Source organism: Aristolochia californica, unplaced genomic scaffold, assembly GCF_029961685.1.
Source record: "Aristolochia californica isolate CCGP_79_NKW_82.1479 unplaced genomic scaffold, dmAriCali1.0.hap1 SCAF_2, whole genome shotgun sequence".
Classification (NCBI taxonomy): Eukaryota; Viridiplantae; Streptophyta; class Magnoliopsida; order Piperales; family Aristolochiaceae; genus Aristolochia; species Aristolochia californica.
In genome coordinates this window covers 41,427,761-41,451,165 of record NW_027181881.1, presented here as the reverse complement: position 1 = coordinate 41,451,165, position 23,405 = coordinate 41,427,761, and the positions used below count along the sequence as shown (strand labels likewise).

The 23,405-nt window shown below is 37.2% G+C and overlaps 3 protein-coding genes across 8 annotated transcripts in view; 1 reads left to right on the top strand and 2 right to left on the bottom strand.

Annotated features, from left to right (window-relative positions):
* Positions 1-3,751, bottom strand: part of LOC137955446 (pyrroline-5-carboxylate reductase) — a 32,834-nt gene extending 29,083 nt beyond the window's left edge. For both annotated transcript variants that reach the window (XM_068802388.1, XM_068802389.1), the window contains exon 1: positions 3,393-3,751. In XM_068802388.1, the coding sequence (XP_068658489.1) occupies positions 3,393-3,584 (192 nt within the window). In that variant the 5' untranslated portion in view covers positions 3,585-3,751. The remainder of the gene's footprint in view (positions 1-3,392) is intronic.
* Positions 3,752-6,435: 2,684 nt separating this feature from the next.
* LOC137955445 (L-galactono-1,4-lactone dehydrogenase 2, mitochondrial) lies at positions 6,436-16,430 on the top strand. 3 transcript variants are annotated; one of them, XM_068802387.1, is made up of 7 exons: positions 6,436-7,197; positions 7,451-7,701; positions 7,811-7,996; positions 8,525-8,936; positions 9,881-10,021; positions 10,538-10,697; positions 16,274-16,430. In XM_068802387.1, exons 1-6 carry the CDS (start codon positions 6,532-6,534, stop codon positions 10,694-10,696), a joined length of 1,815 nt encoding a protein of 604 aa, XP_068658488.1. In that variant the 5' UTR covers positions 6,436-6,531; the 3' UTR covers position 10,697; positions 16,274-16,430. The 3 variants fall into 3 exon arrangements, with proteins under 3 accessions (XP_068658488.1, XP_068658487.1, XP_068658486.1); XM_068802386.1 differs by lacking the exon at positions 16,274-16,430 and adding an exon at positions 10,997-11,165; XM_068802385.1 differs by lacking the exon at positions 16,274-16,430 and having other exon boundaries at positions 10,538-10,956.
* Positions 12,302-15,583, bottom strand: LOC137955963 (U-box domain-containing protein 44-like). Of its 3 annotated transcripts, none has more exons than XM_068803209.1 (4): positions 14,721-15,583; positions 14,216-14,516; positions 13,381-14,040; positions 12,302-13,287 (listed from the first exon to the last, which is right to left on the bottom strand). In XM_068803209.1, the coding sequence occupies exons 1-4, from the start codon at positions 15,459-15,461 to the stop codon at positions 12,584-12,586; spliced, it is 2,406 nt and encodes an 801-aa protein (XP_068659310.1). In that variant the 5' UTR covers positions 15,462-15,583; the 3' UTR covers positions 12,302-12,583. The 3 variants fall into 3 exon arrangements, with proteins under 3 accessions (XP_068659310.1, XP_068659311.1, XP_068659309.1); XM_068803210.1 differs by having other exon boundaries at positions 12,302-13,830; positions 13,954-14,040; XM_068803208.1 differs by having other exon boundaries at positions 12,302-14,040.
* Positions 16,431-23,405: the final 6,975 nt, after the last annotated feature.

The window sequence follows — 23,405 nt, the reverse complement described above, 5'->3', positions numbered from 1 at the left end:
AATCCTGCCAGTAGGCATTCCTAATGTTTTTAGGTAAAACAATGGGCTTGCTGCTCTCATTCTCTAGACCTTTGGGCCATTATGATGCAACTTCTGCCTTCTGTATAGGTTGAGTTTTTACTACTCCCAATTCTCTACTCCCTTAGAAGTGAAAGGTGATTCCAATGCTGTCATTAGCTGGTGCATTAACAAGTTAGACCCATTGGAGTATTTAAGGAGAAATATGCAATTCATCTAAAATGTTGTTAATTGTTATTTAGTGGTCTTACGTAAATAGGTCTGCAAATGGTACTGCAGATCGTTTAGCTAAGGAAAGGGTTGCTCAGCAATCTCTCATTGTCTTTTTCAACCCTCCTCCAACCTTCTAATTTCTAGTTGGCCCTTTTGTCTTTAATGAAACCACCATTCTCGATAAATTGATCTGGATTCCAATTACATACACATATAATCTGTAAATCCAGAGCGTTCGAGAGACTTGGGCCAAGACCTCGCACAAAGCCAAAGGCCCAAAATTTTAGAAGCTAGAAAGTATTAACACAGATGGCATGTAAAGCAATTCAAGAAATGAAATTAAGAATGTTTATCAAAATTCAAGTTATTTGTTACTTAGGCATACCGCTGAAACATTAAGAACATTAATGTAGCAAGTAAAAGACAATAAGAACATTAGTGTAGCTTATGAAGAACTCCACCAGCAATCACAGCATTAATGATAAACTTATTCAATGTACAAGACTTACCAATGACTAGTACCAATAATGGGACTCACATTAGCTAACCTGGATCCTAGCGTCACTGAAGGAAATTATTGTAGGATAGACAGAAGTATTATCCACGATTATGACTAAAAAGAAGGAAGCTTAAAGCTTCTGAATTGCTATTAGGAGAAAGAATGAAACTAGTCCACATGATTAGGAGAAAATTAGATGCTTACAAGGAAACCAAAAATAATGGAGGTCTACCACTAGCATACAAGTATCTAACTAGAACTTTTTTTTGAGAAAAGGACCTGGATAAAACTCAGAAAAAAGATACATTTCAAGGTGGCAAAAGGAACTTGAACCCATCACGTCTGTGCCTAGAGGATTTGGACTTTGTAAAATAATGATCACATCTTGAAGGCACACAAACCACCATACCAGAATATCCACATGCCAAATTCTACCAGCAATAAAAACGCAGAAGATAAAATAAAAATGAAAGATAATGATCCGTAATGAACAAATAAATGCAGATTCAAATCCATGATTTTTGCTAGGACCCTGAATACACGATTAACACCAATATTCGAGAAAGCGACCTACCAACTAATGCTGGTGGTTTGACTTCCATGCTATGGGAAAGCTTCTTCCATAAGAAAGCATTCCTTGGATAGGTGATAAGAAATGGAAAGATAATAAGAAATATAAGATAAAAAATTCATTATCATATTTAATTTTGGTATAACAAAGATAATTTTGAGGGGAAAATTACAACTTTGATGCACATTGGAGTTTATAAGTCATTAGATGCAGGAAAAAGCTCCAGGCACAGATATAAAAAATATAATTTTATCCATGACCAAACAAATATGCCCTTGTCATCTTTCTAACGCATTGCTTCTACATAATACTTTGAATTTATGTTGAACCAGACATGCTTCCTGCAGATGCTAATACAAAAGCACAATAAGATGCAACAAACATCATTTTTAAATCTAAAGATATTCTGTAATTTTTCCTTTCTGATGAGTCTACCAAAGAAATTCAAATAATAGTTCCTCTTACTAGAAATCTACATAAATATAATATGGTATAACCAGTGCATATCATCAGGCACAAAGTTTATACAACCCGATATCAAAGTGGTTTCGTCCACTCTTGTAGGCGGTAGCTTTCCGCACCTAACAGATCAGTCTCTTGGGTTGTATTGACTAGCCGTTGTCATGGTATCAGAGTTGGGCACGTCACGTCCCGCGTTTGAATCCCGTGAGAGGCGGTCAAGAATGGGCGTCCACTCTTGTACGCGGTATACTACCCAACAGATTGATCTGTTAGGTGCGGAAAGCTACCGTGTACAAGAGTGGACGGAACCACTCTGACACCCACCCCACCCATTCTTGACCGCCTCTCACGGGATTCGAATGCAGGACGTGGCGTGCCCCACTCTGATACTATGACAGCGGCTAGCTAATACAACCTAAGAGACCGATTTGTTAGGTGCGGAAAGTTACTGCCTACAAGAGTGGACGGAACCACTCTGACACCCACCCTGCCCATTCTTGACTGCTTCTCACAGGATTTGAACGCGGGATTTGGCATGCCCAGCTCTGATACCATTATAGCGGCTAGCCAATACCAGCCAACAGACCGATCTGTTAGGTGCGGAAAGCTACCGCGTACAAAAGTAGACGGAACCATTCTGACACCCAGAACACAAATGGTTTCTCGGGGACTATTTTGTATAGAAGATATCCATTTTCATAGTGCTAATATAACACCCACCGAATAAACCTTCCAAGGAGGCCAGAGGAATCTGGGACAAGACTTCAAGCTCCAAAGTGATATTATTCCTCATAGACTAGGGCTGCAAAGTGGTAACAAACGGAATATGTAATGGGTATTCCGTTATCCGTTCTATTTACCATACCTTTGTTCCACCCATTTCACTAGATGGATAACAGCTTATTCCGTATCCATTTTTTCTCACCAATTTACCCATGGGTAAATGAGCAAACGGATAAATAAATGGATAAGTTGATATATCATTTTAAAATCACATAACCATGATTATAGATAGATACAAATAATTAAAAATTAAAATTAAACTACAACATCACATAAGATTCATACAAAAACTATAAAACATTATGAAACTACAAAACTACAAAACTAATAAAAAATCTTTATAATATTTTTAAAAAGTCTGTTATCTTCTATTTCCCTTCTTCTAGGCTAGATATATATTATTATATAAAAGCCAAGTAAACAGGTAATCCAGCGCAAAAAACTGATTATCCATATACATTTTGTTCATAAACTGGGTGACGGGTAATTGGGTAAGTTGACCCGAATTCATAGACGGGAAAGATTTTTCTTTCATATCATTTTATCATTTTATAATTAAACAAGTAAAACAGGTAATTAGGTAATCAGGTAAAATTGCCTCCTTTATCGGAGACAGTGTGGTTGCACCGTTTGGTAGGTATCAGAAATAAAACTCAGACGGGTAAGAGTGCTGTCATGTACCAAAATATTTTTTATACCTTCTGCATTTAATGATCAGTTAAACTTGGTTTCTTCCGCAGAGAAGCAAGTCTGAAGTAAATATTTTAAAGAAGGAGGAAGAGAAAAACAAAAAATAGAGAAGAACTAGCCACATGAATGTATTAAGTAGAGGATACAAATATGTACCTCGGCGTTTTGACGATAGATTTTAACCCCAATCTTCTCAAATATATCGCGGCGCTCCACGCGACTATGTGCAGTACAAATTCTGGAAGCCGGGAGGACGCCCGACTCGATAACGCCTCTGGTAATACTCTCTGCCATTTTTCCAGCACCAACAAATCCCAAATTGAAGTGTTCAGGGATATGAACCGCCATTGATAGAATCCTCGAAGCCTCGAAGCGCCGCAGCAAGTTGATGGTAGCACAATATGGAAGATAGAATTTTTTAAGTAAATATGGCAACTCCGATGCCGGTGGAACCGGAGGGAATCTGTTGAAAATGATAAGTGCAGTTCACCATTCTGCCTCACCTTAATTTCTTATTCATCTATCAAATTTGAATTGGAGGGGATTTAGTTGGACCAAAGTCCCTCCCATTTCCAACATGCATTGCCTATAAAGAAAAAGTTATATTATTTTCAAACTTATTATTAATCTCATCATAAATGTAAGAACTAATTAATAAATATATAATAAGAATACATCAAACTTTTAGTGATTCAATTTAACTTTGATGGCTAAATTGAATTTAACTTTGAGGACTGCTTTTGAGGGGCGTTGAGAAGGTTTGAAACTCTCTAGACATATTTTCTTTGGCATTATCAGAGTGAGTGAAGTACTTGTAATTTATGACCAAATTGATTTGAGACCATGACATAAAATGATGTAAAAATGGAAAGAATTTTAGATTTATCCTTGAGTTCTTATAGCCATATCACTCTAGTAAAATCATCAACAAGTTTAATAAAGTACTTAGCTTAAGAAATATTGGAAATACTTAAAGCCCCCACATCAAAAGGAACAACACCTTTAGGTTCAACTCAGTGTTATGGAAAAGAAGCAACATCAAAAGGGACAAGGAAAATGAGCAACACCTTATACTGGTAGCGAAGGGGTACACTTAGTGTTATGGAGTTGATTATAAGGAAACTTTCTCCCTTATGACTTGATACGTATTTTGTTTTCACTTGCTGCAAAATTCTTTTTGATCAATATATCAACTTGATGTGAAAATGCTTTCCTAAATAGCGACATTAAAAAGGTAGTTTATATGCATTAATCACATGGGTTTGTGGTTGAGGGGGAGTCGGTATACAGATTCAAAAAAAATTTGTATGGTTTAAAACAATCTCCGTGGATTTGGTTTGACAAACTTAGCCAAGCGAGTTATTTAGTCATTGGTCCATTCCCATAGTTATTGTTGTGTCTTTTTTATTGAGGCATTATTATTGAAGATGAACTCCTTGGTTACTTGCCTTGGGTTCCTTATTTGCTGATTGTTATAGACATTAGTTCATATGATGAAGAATTTGAATTACTAAGTAAAATAAAGCACATGATGACTCTGACTTCTTCACCTTAATCTTCCTATTGATTCTCCATTACCCTTTTGTTATTTGGAAGTTTTTCTCCTACCATCATTTACTTGACCCCCACTTACCTCTTTGGCCAATGCTTTTGGAGCGTTGTTTTGGTTGATCCTTTTTATATATGGGTGTTTTAAAGTCCATTGAAATTTTTTATTGGTACCCTTGGGTTTTTTTATCTTCGTTTTGTGAATGACAAGCATTACCCACTTTAGTGATTATTATCACTATATTTGTTCGAAATCATTTGAGGTTGGTTTCGATTTATGTTTTATCACCTATTTCTACCATTTGAGAGTTTGTGCTCGATTTCATACTTATCCTTGGGACACCGTGATAGAAGAGATTATTATTACATCTAAGTTATTTGTTTTAAGTTGGGATAATTGTTATTACCTCCCAACTCAAGGGAGAGTATTAGAATATATGATGTAATTAGAGTGTCATTGATGTAATTAGTTTATGTTTTTTTTTTCTTCTTCACTCTTACAATGGTGAAGGGTATAATTATAATATTATACATTTATTATTTATAAAATAGAGTTTAAGAGAGAGAGTCTGGACTAAGTCCATAACCCCATTCTTCCTCCTCTTTTCTCTCCAACATGTGTTCTCTCATTTACCTAATATGTAATCCATTGAGTCTTGAAAATCAATAGACAAGAGGACAAAAAGTCCATTTTTAAACTTGATGACTCTATTTTGGAATGCTAGAGGCTTTGTTTTTAAAGTGATTTTTCATCTCATTTCATCAGAAAATGGTGCCATAGTGACCTCCTAAAATTTGAAACCAATAAATCATCTTGGGAGGTCAGATTGGTGATCACAAAATCTGTCAGGTTTTTTGAAAAAGCTAAGTACACCAAAGCCTTTATTTTTTAACCTTCAATTTTATTACCTTTGATTCATTTGGAATTGATCCCATTAATTGATAAATCCATTTCCATTATTTAAAAAGTCTATTTGAGTTTTGATTTTTGAATTCTTTGCATGATTGAGTTGATTTTCACAAGCTAAACAGTAAAGAATATTTGTTTTAAATCCTTGTTTCTCTTAACTTGAATTGGAGTTGAGACTGATATCCCTTACTTGTTTAATCATTTTACATGGATTTGCAATTTTCTATGAGCTAAGATTTTCAAAATCTTCTCCTTAAAATCCTTACTAATCCTTACTAACTGATGTTGTTTTGTAATGATGATGTGGTCGACACGAAGAGATATCATCTCCATTTTATTGTTTCCCAGACTTTGCAACCAACTTCTACTACAACATTTGCTTCTTGCAACATCGATTTCTTCCGATTGTTAGATCAAGACATTTGTTGCATGAGAAAGTAGATTCACTAAATTTTATCGTAAAACTCAATTTTAGACAGTGAAAGATTCAATTGATTGAAGTTTATTTCTAATCTTTTGACCTTCATTGAATTTCGCGATAATTTTCTTTTGTAAAGAAATTAGAGAGATAAGATGTTTATTGAGTTGAAAAGAGGTAAGAATGAGAAAATAAAAATGATATATGATGGTAAGAAAAATTGAATAACATCAACATGAGTCAAACCCAACGCTATAAAAGGAAAGGGCTGATCCACTATAAATGGGACTTCGAAGAAGTACGCTACTCTCGAGCATCACGCTGGTAAAGGCCTTGAGGGCCTCCTGGTCGTCACTTCCGCCACCTCTAACAGACCAACTGCTCCGCAGATACGTGGTAGTAGAGGAATCCGTTCGAAGATGCTTCGGGCGCTCCATTACGCCCGATCTACTCGGGTTGCCCATCGCGCCTCTTTCCCTCTCTTCCCAACTCTAGCGGCCACCGAAAACCCAGCCCAAAACCGCAACGCGAATATCCTTTTTCGGGCACTCTGTTCTTCTCCGGCTTCTTCTTCATCGTCTTCGTCCATTTCTGATGCAGAATTCCGAAAATATGTAGGCTACTTTGCTCTTTTCCTTGGCTGTGGCGTCGCCACTTACTACTCCTTCCCCTTTCCTGAGGATGCCAAGCACAAGAAGGCACAACTCTTCCGGTATGCGCCACTGCCCGAGGATCTCCACATCGTCTCTAACTGGAGTGGAACTCGCGAGGTGCAAACTAGGGTTTTTTTGCAGCCGGAGAACCTTCAGGAGTTGGAAAAGATTGTGGCCGATGCCAATGAGAAGCGGCAGAAGATTAGGCCCGTGGGATCGGGCTTGTCGCCCAATGGTATCGCCCTTCAGCGCGGTGGGATGGTAAATTTGGCACTCATGGATAAGGTTTTGGAGGTGGATAAGGAGAAAAAGAGGGTTCGGGTTCAGGCTGGGATCAGGGTATCGCAGCTTGTCGATGAGATGAAAGAGCATGGGCTTACATTGCAGAATTTTGCGTCGATTAGGGAGCAGCAGATTGGTGGCATTGTCCAGGTTGTTTTAGCCACTCTGCTTGACTGTTCTGATTCATCTCAATTTTGACGCTCGCATTTAGGAGTTTATAGAATTTGTGGTAAAGTGGCTGCAGTTGATTCTGAGTATTCACCCAACTTTTCTAACTTAACACGCCTAAAGCCCAATAATATAATTGCTCGCAACAGTTGAAACAGCTGCTTGATAATCCAGTTGAATGTTCTACTCTCCTTGGATATGAAATGCTGTATTTTCTGCCTTTGTCCATTTTCAGGTCGGTGCGCATGGTACTGGTGCGAGGTTGCCTCCTATCGATGAGCAGATACTTAGCATGAAACTTGTTACCCCATCCAAAGGAACTATAGAAGTCTCAAAAGAGAAAGATCCGAAACTATTTTATCTGGCTCGCTGTGGTCTGGGGGGCCTTGGCGTTGTTGCTGAGGTTACAATCCAATGTGTGGAGAGGCATGAGCTTGTGGAACACACGTTTGTCTCTAATATCAAAGACATTAAAAAAAATCACCAGTAAATATGCATACCTTTATATCTTGCTATTTTATAGAGATGGTTACTACTGAAGATATCATTCTTTTGAAGCAACTATCGACCCTCAACTTATTTTGCAATTTTGCAGGAAATGGCTGGCAGAAAATAAGCATGTGAAATATTTGTGGATTCCATACACTGATGCTATAGTAGTTGTCCGGTGCAATCCTGTCTCAAGGTGGAGAGGTCCACCAAAGTTTAAACCTAAATATACTAAGGACGAGGCATTGCAGCAGGTTCGTGATTTATATCGTGATTCACTCAAGAAATACAGGTAAAGTCATTTATTTGTTCAGAAAGCATTCTGAATTTAGTTACTTCAAATAAATATGTAACAGACATGTTCCCTTAGTGGCTCCAGCTGTTCGAAACTGATAGTCGCATGGTCCACCAAATAAATTGTTTTATTTAATATGATCCTCCTTTTTATTTTATTAAATATTTTAAAAGAGTTGTGGTTTATTTGCTGTCTTTCATATTATTGATCTGCCATGTTTGGCAGAATGACTAGTTTTCCTTCCACAAAAGCCATGTTCATGAAAAGGCCAAGAAGGCCCTTCTGCTTTTATTGGAGCAAGACTCAACCAAACCCAGCAAGATGATGTATAGGACCTCCAAGATGCACACTACATGCATCTTGATGTGGCAAATATGGCTCATTGTCAGATGCTTCTGCTTGTTGAAACTTAAACTAGCATGAATGGATAGGATTTTATTTGTTAGAATTGCATTTCTGTTCTTTTACTCTTATTTTTATTTTTATTTTGAGGATTGTTACTGATTATGTACCAGTCAATTACAGGTCAGCAGAAACTAGTCTGGAAAGCGATGAGCCAGACATAAATGAATTCTCTTTTACTGAGCTTAGAGACAGGCTTCTAGCACTAGATCCTCTGAATAAAGATCATGTCATTAAAGTCAATCTAGCAGAGGCTGACTATTGGAGGAAATCAGAAGGATATAGAGTTGGTTGGAGCGATGAGATCTTAGGTTTTGATTGTGGAGGTCAACAGTGGGTATCAGAAATCTGTTTCCCGGCTGGGACACTTAAAAAACCAAACATGAAGGACTTGGAATATTTAGAAGAGTTGCAGCAGCTTATTGAGAGTGAAGGGATACCAGCTCCTGCTCCTATCGAGCAGCGGTGGACTGCTCGCAGCCAAAGTGTCATGAGTCCAGCATCAAGTCCCATGGAAGACGACATTTTCTCATGGGTAACTAATCAGTTGGTTAACTTTTTAAGTGAGTCATTATGATGATGATGATGATGATTATTTTTATTCTTTTTGTTATAATTATTATTATTATAACTACTACTACTTCTATTGTTATTATTATTATTGAATGCTGAACCCCATAGCTGAGTGAGACTTGGACTCAAGACCTCAAATTAGAAGCTCCCACTACTCACCCATGTGACCTTTGAGGCACAGGCCCTATCCACTATGATTCTTAATTTTGATCTATTAATAATGACTAGTTGTGCTCATTCCTTACTTTTTTTGTATCTTGAAGTTGATGAATTGAAGTTACTTGCTCATTCAATTCAATCTCCATTTTCTAGAACTTGATGATGTTACATCTATACCGTCGTTCTGTTTTGTAGAGCTAAAATGTGTTGGTGTGAATTTGACGTGGCAACACTAAGGAATGACAGAGTTTAGTAGAATGGGATTTTTGGGATTCATAATGGATCACATTGATGAGCCTTGATAGGCTGCAAGAAAATTGTATTTTACTTTTTAAACTAGTGTCTCTTTATCTAGAGACAAAAATAAAGAAAACAAATCAATGATGTCATGACAAGAAAGTCACATGATGAACTATGTCAGTCACAGCTGGTCCTAGAAGCAGGTGGGTGGGTGGGTGGATGCCTGCTTTATTCCAGAAGCAATATGTAGGATCCCAATCTTCCACAAGTCTCCATCCACTTATTATATGGCTAAACCATTACTTATGACAGGAAAATGCCATTACATGTTTTAGATATCGAATAACCTTGTTCTATGAGTTTCTCGTGATTTCTTTGGACTTATTCAGCTAACTGCCAAAAGCAGGTTGGACTGAGTTTGGACTGAGTTCTATCCTTCAATACTCACCCTGCACATAATATTATGCTTTAATTTGAAAGAATTTGCCTCAATTTTTCCTTGATCAGGTGGGTATAATCATGTACTTGCCAACTAGCGATGCTCGCCAGAGAAAGGAGATAACTGAAGAGTTCTTCAACTACAGGCATTTAACACAGACACAATTGTGGGATGAATATTCAGCTTATGAGCACTGGGCTAAAATTGAGGTACATTAGGGCTGGGATTTTTAAATTGCTTGTAGAAATTAGATAAGAATTCCATCCCATTTAACTGAGTATTACTTTTTGTTAACTTTTTGTCTTTTCTGTGTTATTCTTTGGAACTTTAAGGAATTGCATGTTTTACTAAAGGCATCAATATTTTACATGTCCGTGGGGAATTTCATTAGGAGTACTTCCTGAAAATATAGGTTCAATCAACCTTAGCTTTGCATTGGCAAACCCTGTTTGGTAAAAGATGGTGGCATCAAGCATGAAAATTGTCTAGCTCTTCTATATATCTTGAAATTTATTTTGCAGTACAATGTCTACAAATGTGTTTGGAGTCATATAATGGTAGACCAAGTTGATGGAAGGAGCATACATGTATTAGTTCATGCAGAAGTTTGGATTGGAACTTTCAAACATGTTGTCAAGGATTCTGAAGTAATTGGGCTAATGTTTGGAAAGGAATGTGGACTTCATTCATCTCTTCCTCAATTGTTCTGCACTTAACTTATGCAGGTTCCAAAGGACAAGGAAGAGCTAGCTACACTCCAGATGAGACTCAGAAAGCGTTTTCCTGTTGACACATACAATAAGGCTCGCAGGGAATTGGATCCTAACAGAATCCTTTCCAATGGAATTATTGAGAAGCTGTTCCCACACTCAGAAAGCAGCTGAGGTAGCCTCAGAGGTCACCATTCATTTCAAAGTTTTTACTTGATTTTCTGCGCTGCTTTTTCGTCAAAGGCTTCTATTGCCAATCCTGCTTTGACCACTGAAAGTGTGCGTATCAAGGGATTATGTATAGATTTTTATGGAGTTTTATCTGTAATAAAGGCTTGATTAGTCTGTATCATTAGTACTCCATAACATTCTGTGGCATCTAGGTGGTTGAATGAATTCTATTTTGCTCTTTACAAGATTGTAGTTTGATATCAGATCTCATTCTTGCACTTTCTATTTGATTTTTGGTGGCAGTTATATGGTAAAACAATGCACAAATCTTTTTGAAGGCACATTGACAGTTGTTGTGGATAAAGTTCTCAAACCCTTCCAGCTGTCAAATTTCTGATTTTCTGTAGCTGTGGAGTGAATTGGTAAAGGGAGTGCTGATTTATTTGGAAAACAATGTCGGAGCTTAGCAAAAACAAGTGGTTGCTTGATTGATTATCATTTTTTCTTGTCAAAACCACACACTTTTTCATTCTTAATTCATCTTTTGCATTTGTTTTTTAGTGACTGCTGTTGAAAAGAAAGAAAAATCATGAGAAAACAAGTAAAGAAAAGATGATATCTGGCAGCATTATTATCTGTCCACCTTTGTGTAATTAAAAGTTGTGAGAACAAAATTAGCTTTTTTCCAGCTGCTTTTTCTGGCTGGAGATATCTTTTGCTTGGCAGCACATTCATACACTGCAGTTAGTAGGTATCTTGGTAATTACTTTGAAATAGGTGGTCCTAAGGACTGGTAGTTGTCATAGCATGTCAATAGGAGAGTTGGCCATTCATGCAGGAGGGTTCCGAGTTAGCATCTTGCTGGAAATTTGCTTCAAGGCTAGTATTGAAATCACATAGTTGAAAATGAGAATTCACTGGGAATCATGCAACATCATTTAATTGCCGATGTTGGAGGACTCTATCTATGGACAATACATCATTGATAAATTACACTTTTTGTTTTTTATGAACGTGGTTGCACACTGGGCTTCTAAAGCCCTGAGATCACACTAGACTGGACCCTTGCTTCACATGGAAATGCAGTTTTCCCCGTCACGCCTCCCGGGTTGGTTGAATCAAGGTTGTGAGAAGCCCTTTGCATGACCAGCCCTGATCCTATTGAGATCCAGCCCATAATTTTTTTCTAGCTTATTGTTGGGAAGTGGTGGAAAAAAGTGCTGATAGACTAAGGATGGTAATCTTTTCTTTTTTTCTGCTGCTCATTTTCTGGGTGGCAGTCAAAATAGCATACCTCAGGCATATCTCTTCTTCCTTGTATGTTCTACTTCATCTTTCTTGCTCTCTCATCTTGTTCTAGGAAAATGACAGAACTGTTTGCACTCTTTTTTTAGGTCATTTTTTTTTTTTGAAATGTTTTTTAAGGCAATTGATTAACTATTTCCTTCCCAACTATGGCTTGGTTGTCTTTCTGTCTTAGCTATCTGTTTTTATGGTACTTTAAATTTCATTATTAATCACACTGTGCTGTCAATCTGATGTAAATTCATCCGTAAATAAAGAGAGTAGAGAGGAGTGATGGAATAAACAAATTTTATAGGTAAAGAATTCACATCAAAGCTTTAAAGCTTGATCCAGTATCATAATAAATAACAAGGATTTGATATCGGGAGATCTTCCCTGCTTCCTATCATCCAGGAGTTGTGTTGTACAGATCTCTCAAGAGACTCTGAGATTAGCCTGACACGAAGTTGTTGCCTTGATATTCAATCATGAGCAGTGCCCTGGGTAGTGCTATTGCATTACAGTTGGCAACTTCAAAACTGAGCAACAATCAGTCAAATACTTGAAACCTAAAGCACATGCTATTGTTTGCTGCAATATGACCTCTTAGAAGTAGCTTGATTGCATTGGCAAGAGCTGAAGATGTGCCAATATCTTAGCAATTGTTGGTTTCAAAGTAGGATCTCTCTTTTGTGCAAGATCAATTAGAAGTGCCTCCACAACCTCCCCATATTGTGACCTGAAATTCTCAGTTCTAAATATCCTCTCCAACATCCAAGCTGCTATCTCTAAAGCCTTCCCACTGCCTACTTCAAGAACTTTTACAATAGCCACCACACCTGATTCTTTCTCTATAGCCTTACTTCCATTTTCCCATATCTCATCCTGTAATAGAGTTGCCAGAGCGCTAAGAACAGCCTCATCTGCTTCTCTCTCTTTACCATCCAATATCTGTACTAGTGGGGAAATCGCACCAGATTTGACCAAGCAAAATGTACTTTTGACAAAACAGTGACCATCATGGACTTCACAAAAGGCAGCTGATGATGAAGAAACACAACTCCATCTGGATGATTTAGCCTTGCTTAATGATAAGGAATTTTGTGATAATTGAGCCAGTGAAGTTGCGGCCCTGGCTTTAGTAGGAAGGGACCCAGTTGAGAGTAACTTCACAAGGCAAGGTATTACCCCGAGTTCAGCAGCATACCGCTGTATTTTTTTATCTGAAGAAACTGTGAACCGAATCAATGCACCTGCCATACTCTCCAGCAGCCAGCTCCTTGTTGGTGTGGAAGTTACAGGTCCAGCTTCTGCAGTTAAGGAGATCAGAATGGGTAGTAAATTTGCCCTCCTAAGAATCTCTGTTGCTTGCTTATTGTGAACTGGGAGATTACTTATTATACCTAAAGCTGCAGCCTTTTCGAACTCTGTAGTTGATGATGAGACAATATTGATTATGATATTGAGATAGGTGCTTCCTAATTGTTCAACCAAATCTGCTGATGAGTCTTTTGAGAGATTGGAGAGAAAATTTAAGGCTGCTGTCCTAACGTCAGTGTTAACTTCTGTCAGGAACGGAAGAAGAAGCTGAATTGCTCCATCCTTGTTCATCTTAGCTCTTATTTTTGTTGCAGAAGAGTGACTGATCATGTTGTTGAGAGCTCTTAATAGGTGATACTGGATTACTGGACTTGATAGGTTGAGAAGAGAGAGCATCTGTTGTGCGACATTTTTGTTTACGAGTACACAGTCAGATTGTGCTATGCTTGCAAGTATGGCTGATGCTGGTTCGCGCAGAGTCATGAGCACTGAGGTAACTGAGAAAAGGAGTTGGAGCAGTGGTGATACAATCCCTGAGCCAATTAAGCGCATGGCATTTTCTGTCAGGCTAGAGAGATTTTGTAATGCTGTTAAGGCAGATAGTTTGGCTTCAAGTTTCCCTGAAATGAACATTTGCACTAAGGGTTCTATTGCACCTTGCTCCCCGAGGGCAGCTCTGTATTGATCTGTAAGCTCCATCCTTGAAAGTGCAGTTGCCAGGAGAATCTTGTTCATTTCAGTACCTGAAACGGAACGGAGAGAAATCTTGATTTACAGGATTTCACTTGTATTGAGTCTCAGCGAGTCATTTAAAGTTTGCACTTGGAATATATGACCTAAGCGTAGCTAGACTAGCTACAGTGGGAACGAAGAGGTCAAACACGGGATTTAAAATTTCTTAGATAGCTTCCTCCTTACCTTCATGGAAGTACTGCACCAGCGGTTTGAAGTACCCAGCCTCGGCCATATGAAGTACGTTCTGTGTATTGTTTGATAAAGCGTTGAGTACCTTGGCAGCATCACTTGAAGCACAAGGGTCTTCACCATTGAGCAGCGAAACCAGCATCACTATACAGCCTTGTACTTTACCAATTCTCCGACGAACCTTTTGGACCTCTGATAGGGTTAACAGTAGCCCAACTGCTTCCCTTCGCACCTCAGCATCCCGTGACAGAGATTTCACTACTGTGGTCAAATACTCGGTATCTGCCATCTTTTCCTGTAAATGATCAGGAGTGACAGGTAGTTAGATCCCACTTTGGTTAAAAGAAAATCCCCCTCCTCGCCTTCCTTCAGAGCACACTTGCAGGGGATCCGATGAATTTTGATTGGTCATGGAATTTTCAGATGATAGTCCAGAGGGTATTCAGGTTAACGGATTGACGGCTGTACCGGGAGCGAAGAATACAGGGGAGAATCGTACCTTGTTTTCATCGTTTTGGGCGGCGAGGCTTCTCAAAACTAAAATTATCGGCAACCTGTGCTCGTGCTTGGTGGTGGCCATTCGGTTTAGCAGAGCTGAAATGATACCGTTATCGATTATCCAATCATTTGACACCAATTGATCCCTAGTGAGTTGCCTTAGTTCTGAAAGTGCGACAGTCAACTTTTCGTCGCTTCCGATCTTAAGCTGTGAGACGATTTCTTCGATGTCAAAAATGTTGGCATCCTCGATTTCCGATATGCTGGTCGATTTTGCGTCAGAACAGGAGCTCTGAATGGATTCCGCGTCAGACGACTTCAGGAATTTTACATTCAGCATTTCCTTGTGCAAAACTCCGATCTTTTCCTTAATTTCGACGCTCACATCCAAACTTGCCAGAAGCACTAGGCCCAAGCATCGACCCAGATCATGTATAGCTTCCTCAATTGTAGTAAGAGAAGCTTCAGAGTTGAAATTTCTTACGAGAATCCTCGCGCGTCTGATCCCCGCTTCCAGCGATTTTACTGCTTTCCTGATCGGCTGCGTATCCATGATCTCATTTTCCTTGAGCTCCTTCAAAATTGGAGTAAGTTTCTCAAGGAAGGCAGCAAATTGGGCGAAAATTTCCTGCCGGGATTCAGCTTCCCTCGATAGAGACGCAGTTTCTTCAACAGACGCGAGCAGGTCGGATAGGAGCTGGGAGAAGCTGCGGCAAGAGGTGGAATGCTTGAGCTGATGCATTTACGAGTAGGAGTGCTGAAATCGTGTTCCCAGATTGATCCTTACCAGCAAGAAATAATGGTATTTTGGTTGATTCAGAGAGACGAAAATTCATTCTTGTGCTGTTCTTGCCGTGTGTTCTGATGTGGGAAAGAAGAAGACTGATTGACCGTTTCTTGTGTTTGATATGATATCTCTCCCGCTAAAGAATCCCCTTAACTCTAAAGCGACAGAAGTTTTGTTGTTTACTGTTTGTAGGATGTGCAGGCTAAGCATATCCGATTCGTCTGCGGAGTGTCTTTCGGTGTATAAGCGCTGTAAGGTCAACGGATCCCTTTAAAATCCGAAAGTGAGTCGTGCAGCGTGTTGAAGTGGTCAGTCTTCGTCCTCTCTATGTCATTGCCGACCTTGCCGTCCCATGCTGCCATTAGAGACTGACAGACGAAGCTCTGAGAAAAGACTTTTCTCGAATCTCCATTTCTTGCTGGCTCAACGAAGCTCTCTCCCTCTCGTTCTTGTTCATTTATGAAATGAATGAGATTAGTAGACATGAAAAAAGAACATTTGTTTAAAAAACATCTGAACCCAAGCTGAGATTTGGAGTAGAGTTTAACATGACTTTTACGAAAGATACAAAAACTCATCATTCACATCATAATCTATTATAGTTTATGTGAGAGTATATGTGATCAGCTTCATTTTTCTAACAATGGTTGACAATGAACTCGACCACCTATTTTATTGTTTTCTATCTCATTATATATTCTAACTATGTTTTGAATCAATGGAGGACTGGGAATACGTGATGGATCCAACTATGTTTTGTTTTTCAGTTTTTGGGTGGCCATCGAAGCTGCCAAGAACATCCATGCCTCTTGCTATCAGTACAGCTTTATGAAACTTCCAAACTTAATTGTATTTTTGCTCCTAATAGGTTGCATCCTTTTGTCTGTAAGATCACTACTTGGGATAATATTTGGAGCCACAATAGCCAAGATTTGGGTATACTATTACCAAGATATGAAAAAAAAAGATGAAACATGGCAGTTTTGTGTAGATTAGTGAGAGCTCATAACATTATCATCAATGACAAGTATTTGGAATGGTTTGAGAAATTAAAATTAAAATTTGATGCTTAATTGTAAATATAAAACAATTAAAATAACAGACAAGTATACACCGTAAAGAACATAAATAATTTTTGTTTTTGATGTTCTCCTATCGGTAATCATCGCCCCAGAACTCTCGCTTGGGAAAATTCCACTAATATGCTCTATTAATGGAAATTACAATTTCAAAGAGATTTTGGCTTTCATTAAGCCAAGAGTAACACCCAATTATACTAGGACAAATATATCTCACAGAGATTATACAATTGATTATAGCTTTAGTGGGCATTTCCTTTCTATATTGAGGTTCTAAAACACCTATACAAGAATTCAATATGAGATACAAAAGAAAAATGAAAAAAAACTTACACCATTTTGAATTGGAGAAACAATCTTCTCCTAGTGACATCTAAGTCTCCAATCCTTGAGCATAAAAGAATAGATGCTAGAGCTTGAGAAAGCTATCCATAATGATTTTGAGAGAGGTTGAAGAAATGTAAGAATACAACTCTTTTTTTTTCTTTCTCAAAAGTGGGTTTGTATGGAAATTTCATGTAAAAACTTCTTTGAGTGCTTGGGATTCCAAATAAATGCTCAGTTGATGTTGCAAAATACTTTGGGTGGTCTATTTATAAAATTCCCAATCAAACAAACCATTATCTACCCATTTCCAAAAAGTTGACAGATTTGTTGATTGATCATTTGAAAGGTATGTAACAACTATGTTTTTTTGGTTCCCTAGGATTGTTGATCGATCATAGCATCGATCAACATGTTTTAAAATTTTTTAAAAACCCGATTTATCGATCAACTCGATTTGATTAATCGATTAATCTTATTTGATTGATCAATTATGTTTTATAGTGCTGGTTATGTCAATTTTTAGATGTTTGATCATGCTACAGAGTATGATTGATCATTCTTTATAACTTCGTCTAACAATATTTTGTATGATCGATCATGCCTGTCTAGATGATCCATCATTTTTATATATTACTTGCCAGATGCTTTATGGAAGATCGATCAATCACACTATGATGATTGATCATGCCAATTACCAGTTTTCTGAAATGACTTCCAATCATGATGAAAACTATCCTAAGGGATTGTAGCATGTCTAAAATATGGTAATGCATTAACTAAATAAGATTTTGAAAATATTTATGCCTTAAAGCTCCAAAGCTCTTGTGTACATTAAGATTGAAATTTTATTAACTATATTCGTACTAGGTTAGAGTTCTTGAGATGAATCTAATTAACTTGACTCTAGTCTTCAATATTTTTGTAGATGCTTCTTTAAGATGGCTTGACACTTCATGTCGTTTGAGGTCTTGTGATGAATTTGTCGATTCATTAGCAAAGACTATAAATCTATTCTCTTGAATAAATTGTACATGAAAAATTTAATTTACAATCATCAGTGTATTAGTTTAAATTTTGTTATCATCAAAATATTGATAAGATTGAACCTAGGTCAACAATATCATACACTTGTGATAAGATGAATGAGTTAAATGAATTGAGTCTCCCACTCATTGCTCAATTGTTGGCTCAGTGGAGTCAATCAGCAAGACGGGACAGGTCACATTCTGATACAACAAGAATGAGCAGATTTTATATTTAATTAAAGGGAATTTTGGTATACTACCCAATTTTGTTAAAAATAATAACACAAAAAATCAATTTTGAAACTTAATTGCACCAATACCCATGTTTGACCCGTCATCTACACGTGTATAGTCAAATGTGACACATAAGCTTTGACTGTTTATGTGGTGCCATGTCACTCTCCCATTTTATTTTCATGATAGATTTAGGTTATTTTGTAAATAATTTTTTAAAAATATTAATTTATAGTTTTAAAAAATCTTACACATTTCAATTCATTACTTTCACTTTAATATAATAAAAAATATAAATTTTTATTATTAATTATTTCAAAAATATTTTTAATATAATTAATACTTTATTTTACTTAATACCTTAATGTAGTTATTTTACTTTAAGATATTATGTAATTCGGTTCAATATTTAATAAAAAATAAGATATTATTTCATTTAATACAATATTTAATAAAAAATAATTTAGTTTTAAAATTCTTATTTGTTGGTACAACTATTCTACCTTCTTTTTTTATAATAACAAAACATAAATTCGTATATTAATTAATTAAATTTTTTATTCTTACCTATATAACACCTTTTATTAGAGATTTAAAATATATTTTATTAATTTTTTAAAAAATTTTAAAATCTAATTTATCGATACACGTTTTATTTATTATATTTAAAATTATTTAAAAATAATAATTTATTTTTTAAATTTTATTTAAATCATTTTTTTAAAAATTAATTTTATTGTAAAAGAAATATTTAAAATAATTTAAATATTTAAAAATATTGAAAAAATTTAAAATTTTAAAAATTTAAAATATTTTAGAATATTAAAAAATTGAAAATATTATAAAAAAACGAAAATATTAAAAAAATATTAAAAACTATTTGAAAATATTAAAAAAATATTAAAAAATTACTTATTTTTAAAAATATTTAAATATTTTTAAAAATTTAATATTTAATTTAAAAATCTTAAAATTATTTAAAAAATAAATAATTTTAAATTATTTATTTGATGATGTTGACATGGAATCCTACTAGGTGGTGTGGCTTCCCACTGATGTCGGGTGAGATGGCGTAAAACTCTTCAGGTGCTGATGACGCGACATGATGTGGCACCATGTAAACTGTCAAAGCTTACATGTCACCTTTAACTGTATACATGTGTAGTTGACAGGTCAAAGTATGGTATTTTTGCAATTAAGTTCAAAAATTGATTATTTGTGTTATTATTTTAAAAAATTGAGTAATATAGTAAAATTCCCTTAATTAAACTATGTAGAATCTATATCGTAGCCCTTCGATAAGATGAATACAAGTCATGGTATTATTGATATATAATGGTTCTTTCTCATTGAACTTCATTTTTATATTTTGTACAAATGTTTATTTCCATAAGTCGAGATTGGAAACTCGGCCAATAGGTTTCATTTTTTCTTTATCTCTCCCGGGGGATGTTGGCCTAAGATACTATAGAAATAGATAGAAGAATAATTTCCCGATATATTACTTCCATTGATACAACTATTTATAGTTACAAAATGATAAGAGGATTTACATGACTGTAAAGTTACAAGTTGAGACAATCTAAACTTCTCTTATCCTTGTCTTCTTTATCTCTATCATGCCCCCGCAAGATGAAGTTCTGCGAGAAGATTCCAATCTTGGCCTTCAAGTAGAGAAAACGTGTTCGGGGAAGCGGTTTAGTAAGAGCATATGGTAATTGATCAGTAGATGATACATGAGTCACCCGAAGACCACTACTCTGAACGTGTTCTCAAATGAAGTGATAATCCAAAACTACATGTTTCATTCATGAGTGAAAAACTGGATTGGAGCATAAATTGATAGCACCTATATTGTCACAATAAATGATCAGTTGTTGTGAAAGAAAAGCACCAAGGTTAGTGAGAAGAGAGCAAATCCAACGAATCTTAGCAACAGTGGTTGCAACAGATCGATATTCGGCCTCGGTAGAGGATCGAGCCACAATCCGTTGCTTCTTAGAACTCCAAGAGATAGGATTGCGACTGAGGTAAACAATATAGGCACCGGTTCAAGTGAAATCATCTTTGTTACCTGCCCAAACAACATCAGAAAACACATGAAGGAACAAAGAAGATTGCCGATGTAAGACGATACCATGATCCAGAGTCCCACAGAGATATCGTAACAAATGTTTGACATCATCCCAATGATCAGTAGTGGGGCAATGCATAAACTGAGATAACTTATTTACCACATAAGCATTGTTAGGGCAAGTGAGAGACAAATATTGTAGACTTCCAACAATAGTTCAATATTCAGATGCATCAAAGAGTATCGTGTTAGACTGAAGTGTGAGTGTAGATGATGTGGCAAGGGGTGTAGCGACAGGCTTTGCATTGGTCATGCATGTGCGAGCAAGAAGATCACAAATATACCAGCTTTGAGACAAAATGATGCATTGAGAATGAGGAACAACATCAATACCAAGAAAATAAGCCAAGAGGGCAAGTTCCTTGAGTGAGAATCTCTGAGCAAGTAGGTGAATGAATGTCGCCATAGCTTGATCATTGTTTCATGTAATAATAATGTCATCAACATAGACTAGAATATAAAACACAACTAAACCTGTGTGTGAGATAAATAGAGATGAGTGTGCATGAGAGTTAGTGAAGCCCGAGATAATGAGAAACTGGTGCAACTCATGATACCAAGCACGAGGTGCTTGCTTAAGGCCGTAGAGAACCTTGCGAAATTTGCAGACATGATGCGGATGTTCACGATCAATGAAATCCTGTGGTTGTGTCATAAATACATCCTCAGATAGAGTGCCTTGAAGAAACACATTATTGACATCAAGTTGGCAAAGCGTCCAACCACGACTTACTGCAAGGCTAAAAGCAATGCAAATAGTGGTAGGCTTGACAACAGAACTAAATATTTTATGATAATTAACTCCAGGGCACTGGTAAAACCCTTTAACATCTAAACGAGCCTTGTACCAATCATTGGAGCCATCAGAAATATATTTAGTACGGAAAATCCATTTACAACCTACCAGATTCTGTGAGGGATCTGATGTACCATTCCAAACAAGATCATTGTACTTATCAGACATAGCCTGATGCAATTCGGGATTGGTGAGAGTTTGAGTTTTGTGGGTTCACGGTTGGCAGATGCAGGAACTTGGGCTGTGAGGTTTAGTTTTTGGATGGGTTTATAAATGTTGTTATTGGATCTGGTGACAATAACACAAGGCGGGGGGGAGTAGATAGGGATGATGGGTGCGGGTCAATCAAAGTGGGAATGTGGGTTGGGAGTGATGATGGAGAGGGTTGAGGAGGGGGGTCATGAACAAGGTTGGCTGGGGGTACAGGGATCGAAGCTGTAGATGATGTGCCAGTAGCCAAGAGGGACATAGAGGAACACCAGTGGGAGAGAGTGTCAGATGAGGGACGGTCAAGATAAGAGTGAAGTGAAGGGGAAGATAGACTCAACGAATTTAACATGACACGACACATAAAAATGAGATATAGTGAGATCAAGACGTAGATAAACACTTTGAGTAGTACAATACCCTAAAAAAACACACAGAGAGGAACGAGGAGTAAGTTTGTGAGAAATGTATAGCCGGAGCCACGAATGACAAAGACAACCAAAACTGTGTAGTTTAGAATAGTTGGGAGGATTGCCAAATTTTTTGGCATAGGGTGAAAGAAGACTTAGTGTGGGTGTGGGAAGCCAGTTGATGAGATAGAAAACAATGGAGAACGCATATGACAAGTAAGAGAGAGGTATAGAGGCATGCGAAAGAAGAGATAAACCTGTTTCTACAATGTGACGATGTCGTCGTTCAGAATACCTATTGTGTTCAGGTGTATGAGGAAGAGACGTAACATGAGAGATACCATTGGTCGCCAGAAAAGAAGACATTGCTTTGTATTCCCTCCCTGTACCAGAGTAGAGTGTCTTAATCCGTTTACCAAAGAAATTTTCAACTATAGATTTAAATCGGATAAAGGTATCAAGTACGTGTGATTTTTGTTTGAGAGGATAAAACCAGATATACTTTGTAAAGTGATCCACAAAAATGACATAATACTTGAAATTATCAATAGATTAAATTGGAGAGGTCCAAACATCCGAAAATATAATATCAAGAGGGGAAGAAGAGACAAGTGTGGAGTGGGAAAATGTTAATTTGTGATTCTTATTGCATTGACAAGAATCACAAGTAAAATTAAAATTTAGAGGGTGAGACAAGTCTAACTGAAAAGTGGACTGGATATGCTGTAGAATCCGAGACGATGATGCCATGCAGATGAAGTGGTTTTGACACTAGATAAAACAATTATTAGTAGAGACTGGACTTGGGACGATGGCCATTCGTACACACCATCCTTAGTTCGATCCTACGAAAGTGTTACCCCTGTACGAAGATCCTTCACACGAAAAAAGTGGGTAAGAATTCAATGGAAGTATGAGTAGTTTGGAAAAATTGAGAAATAGAAATAAGATTCTTTTGCATGGTGGGAACACAAAGAACATTATTTAATAAAAATGTACTAGAGGGTGTAGAGAGAAATTTGTAACCAGTGTGAGTAATAGGAAGACCCGTGCCATAACCAATCATAAGATCGTCAATACCGTCATAAGGAGTGTGAAGAGAGAGATTACTCAAGTCGGTGGTGACATGGTGCGATGCTCCACTATCCTGAAGCCAAGGAGAACCAGTAGAAGCGATGGTGGTTGCAAGATGATCACGTGGTTGCCATGATGTTGCAGGACGAGGTTGCCAATTAGAGGTGGTGCGACGAGTTTGGAGAGATGGCAGGGACTGTTGCATCTGGCGAAAGACAAGACACTTTGGAACGCTATGTAATTTTTTCTGGCACAACTGGCAATGGCTGAGATAAGGTCGAGGTTGAGATCGACCATCCCGAGTGACGATTTTTTGGAGACTGAAGGTAGTACCTGGTTGTGAACGTGATGAGGGCACCACTTGCTGTTGGTGATTACGATTACCGGTCCTACCGGAATTGGACCGAGCACTAGCAGGATTTGCAGAAGCTGGAAAAGGAGAGGAGTGAGCTTGTTGTACATGTAGCGAGACTTATTTGTTGATGAGTTTTTCATGCAGCTCATTAAAATAGATGGGTGTGTCATGACCATTGATATTATCAATAAGTGGTTTGTACTCATTATCAAGCCCATCTAGAATTGTCTCAGTGAGATCCTCTTGGTCCATGAGTTT

Excerpts from the sequence above, each read along its gene's own strand:
- LOC137955963 (XM_068803208.1), bottom strand. The coding sequence starts at position 15,461 with ATGCATCAGCTCAAGCATTCCACCTCTTGCCGCAGCTTCTCCCAGCTC. Across the intron at positions 14,517-14,720 it reads CCCAAAACGATGAAAACAAG|GAAAAGATGGCAGATACCGA; the intron begins GTACGATTCTCC and ends GATCATTTACAG. Across the intron at positions 14,041-14,215 it reads GGTGCAGTACTTCCATGAAG|GTACTGAAATGAACAAGATT; the intron begins GTAAGGAGGAAG and ends GTTCCGTTTCAG.
- LOC137955445 (XM_068802387.1), top strand. The coding sequence starts at position 6,532 with ATGCTTCGGGCGCTCCATTACGCCCGATCTACTCGGGTTGCCCATCGC. Across the intron at positions 7,198-7,450 it reads AGATTGGTGGCATTGTCCAG|GTCGGTGCGCATGGTACTGG; the intron begins GTTGTTTTAGCC and ends GTCCATTTTCAG. Across the intron at positions 10,022-10,537 it reads AGCACTGGGCTAAAATTGAG|GTTCCAAAGGACAAGGAAGA; the intron begins GTACATTAGGGC and ends TAACTTATGCAG.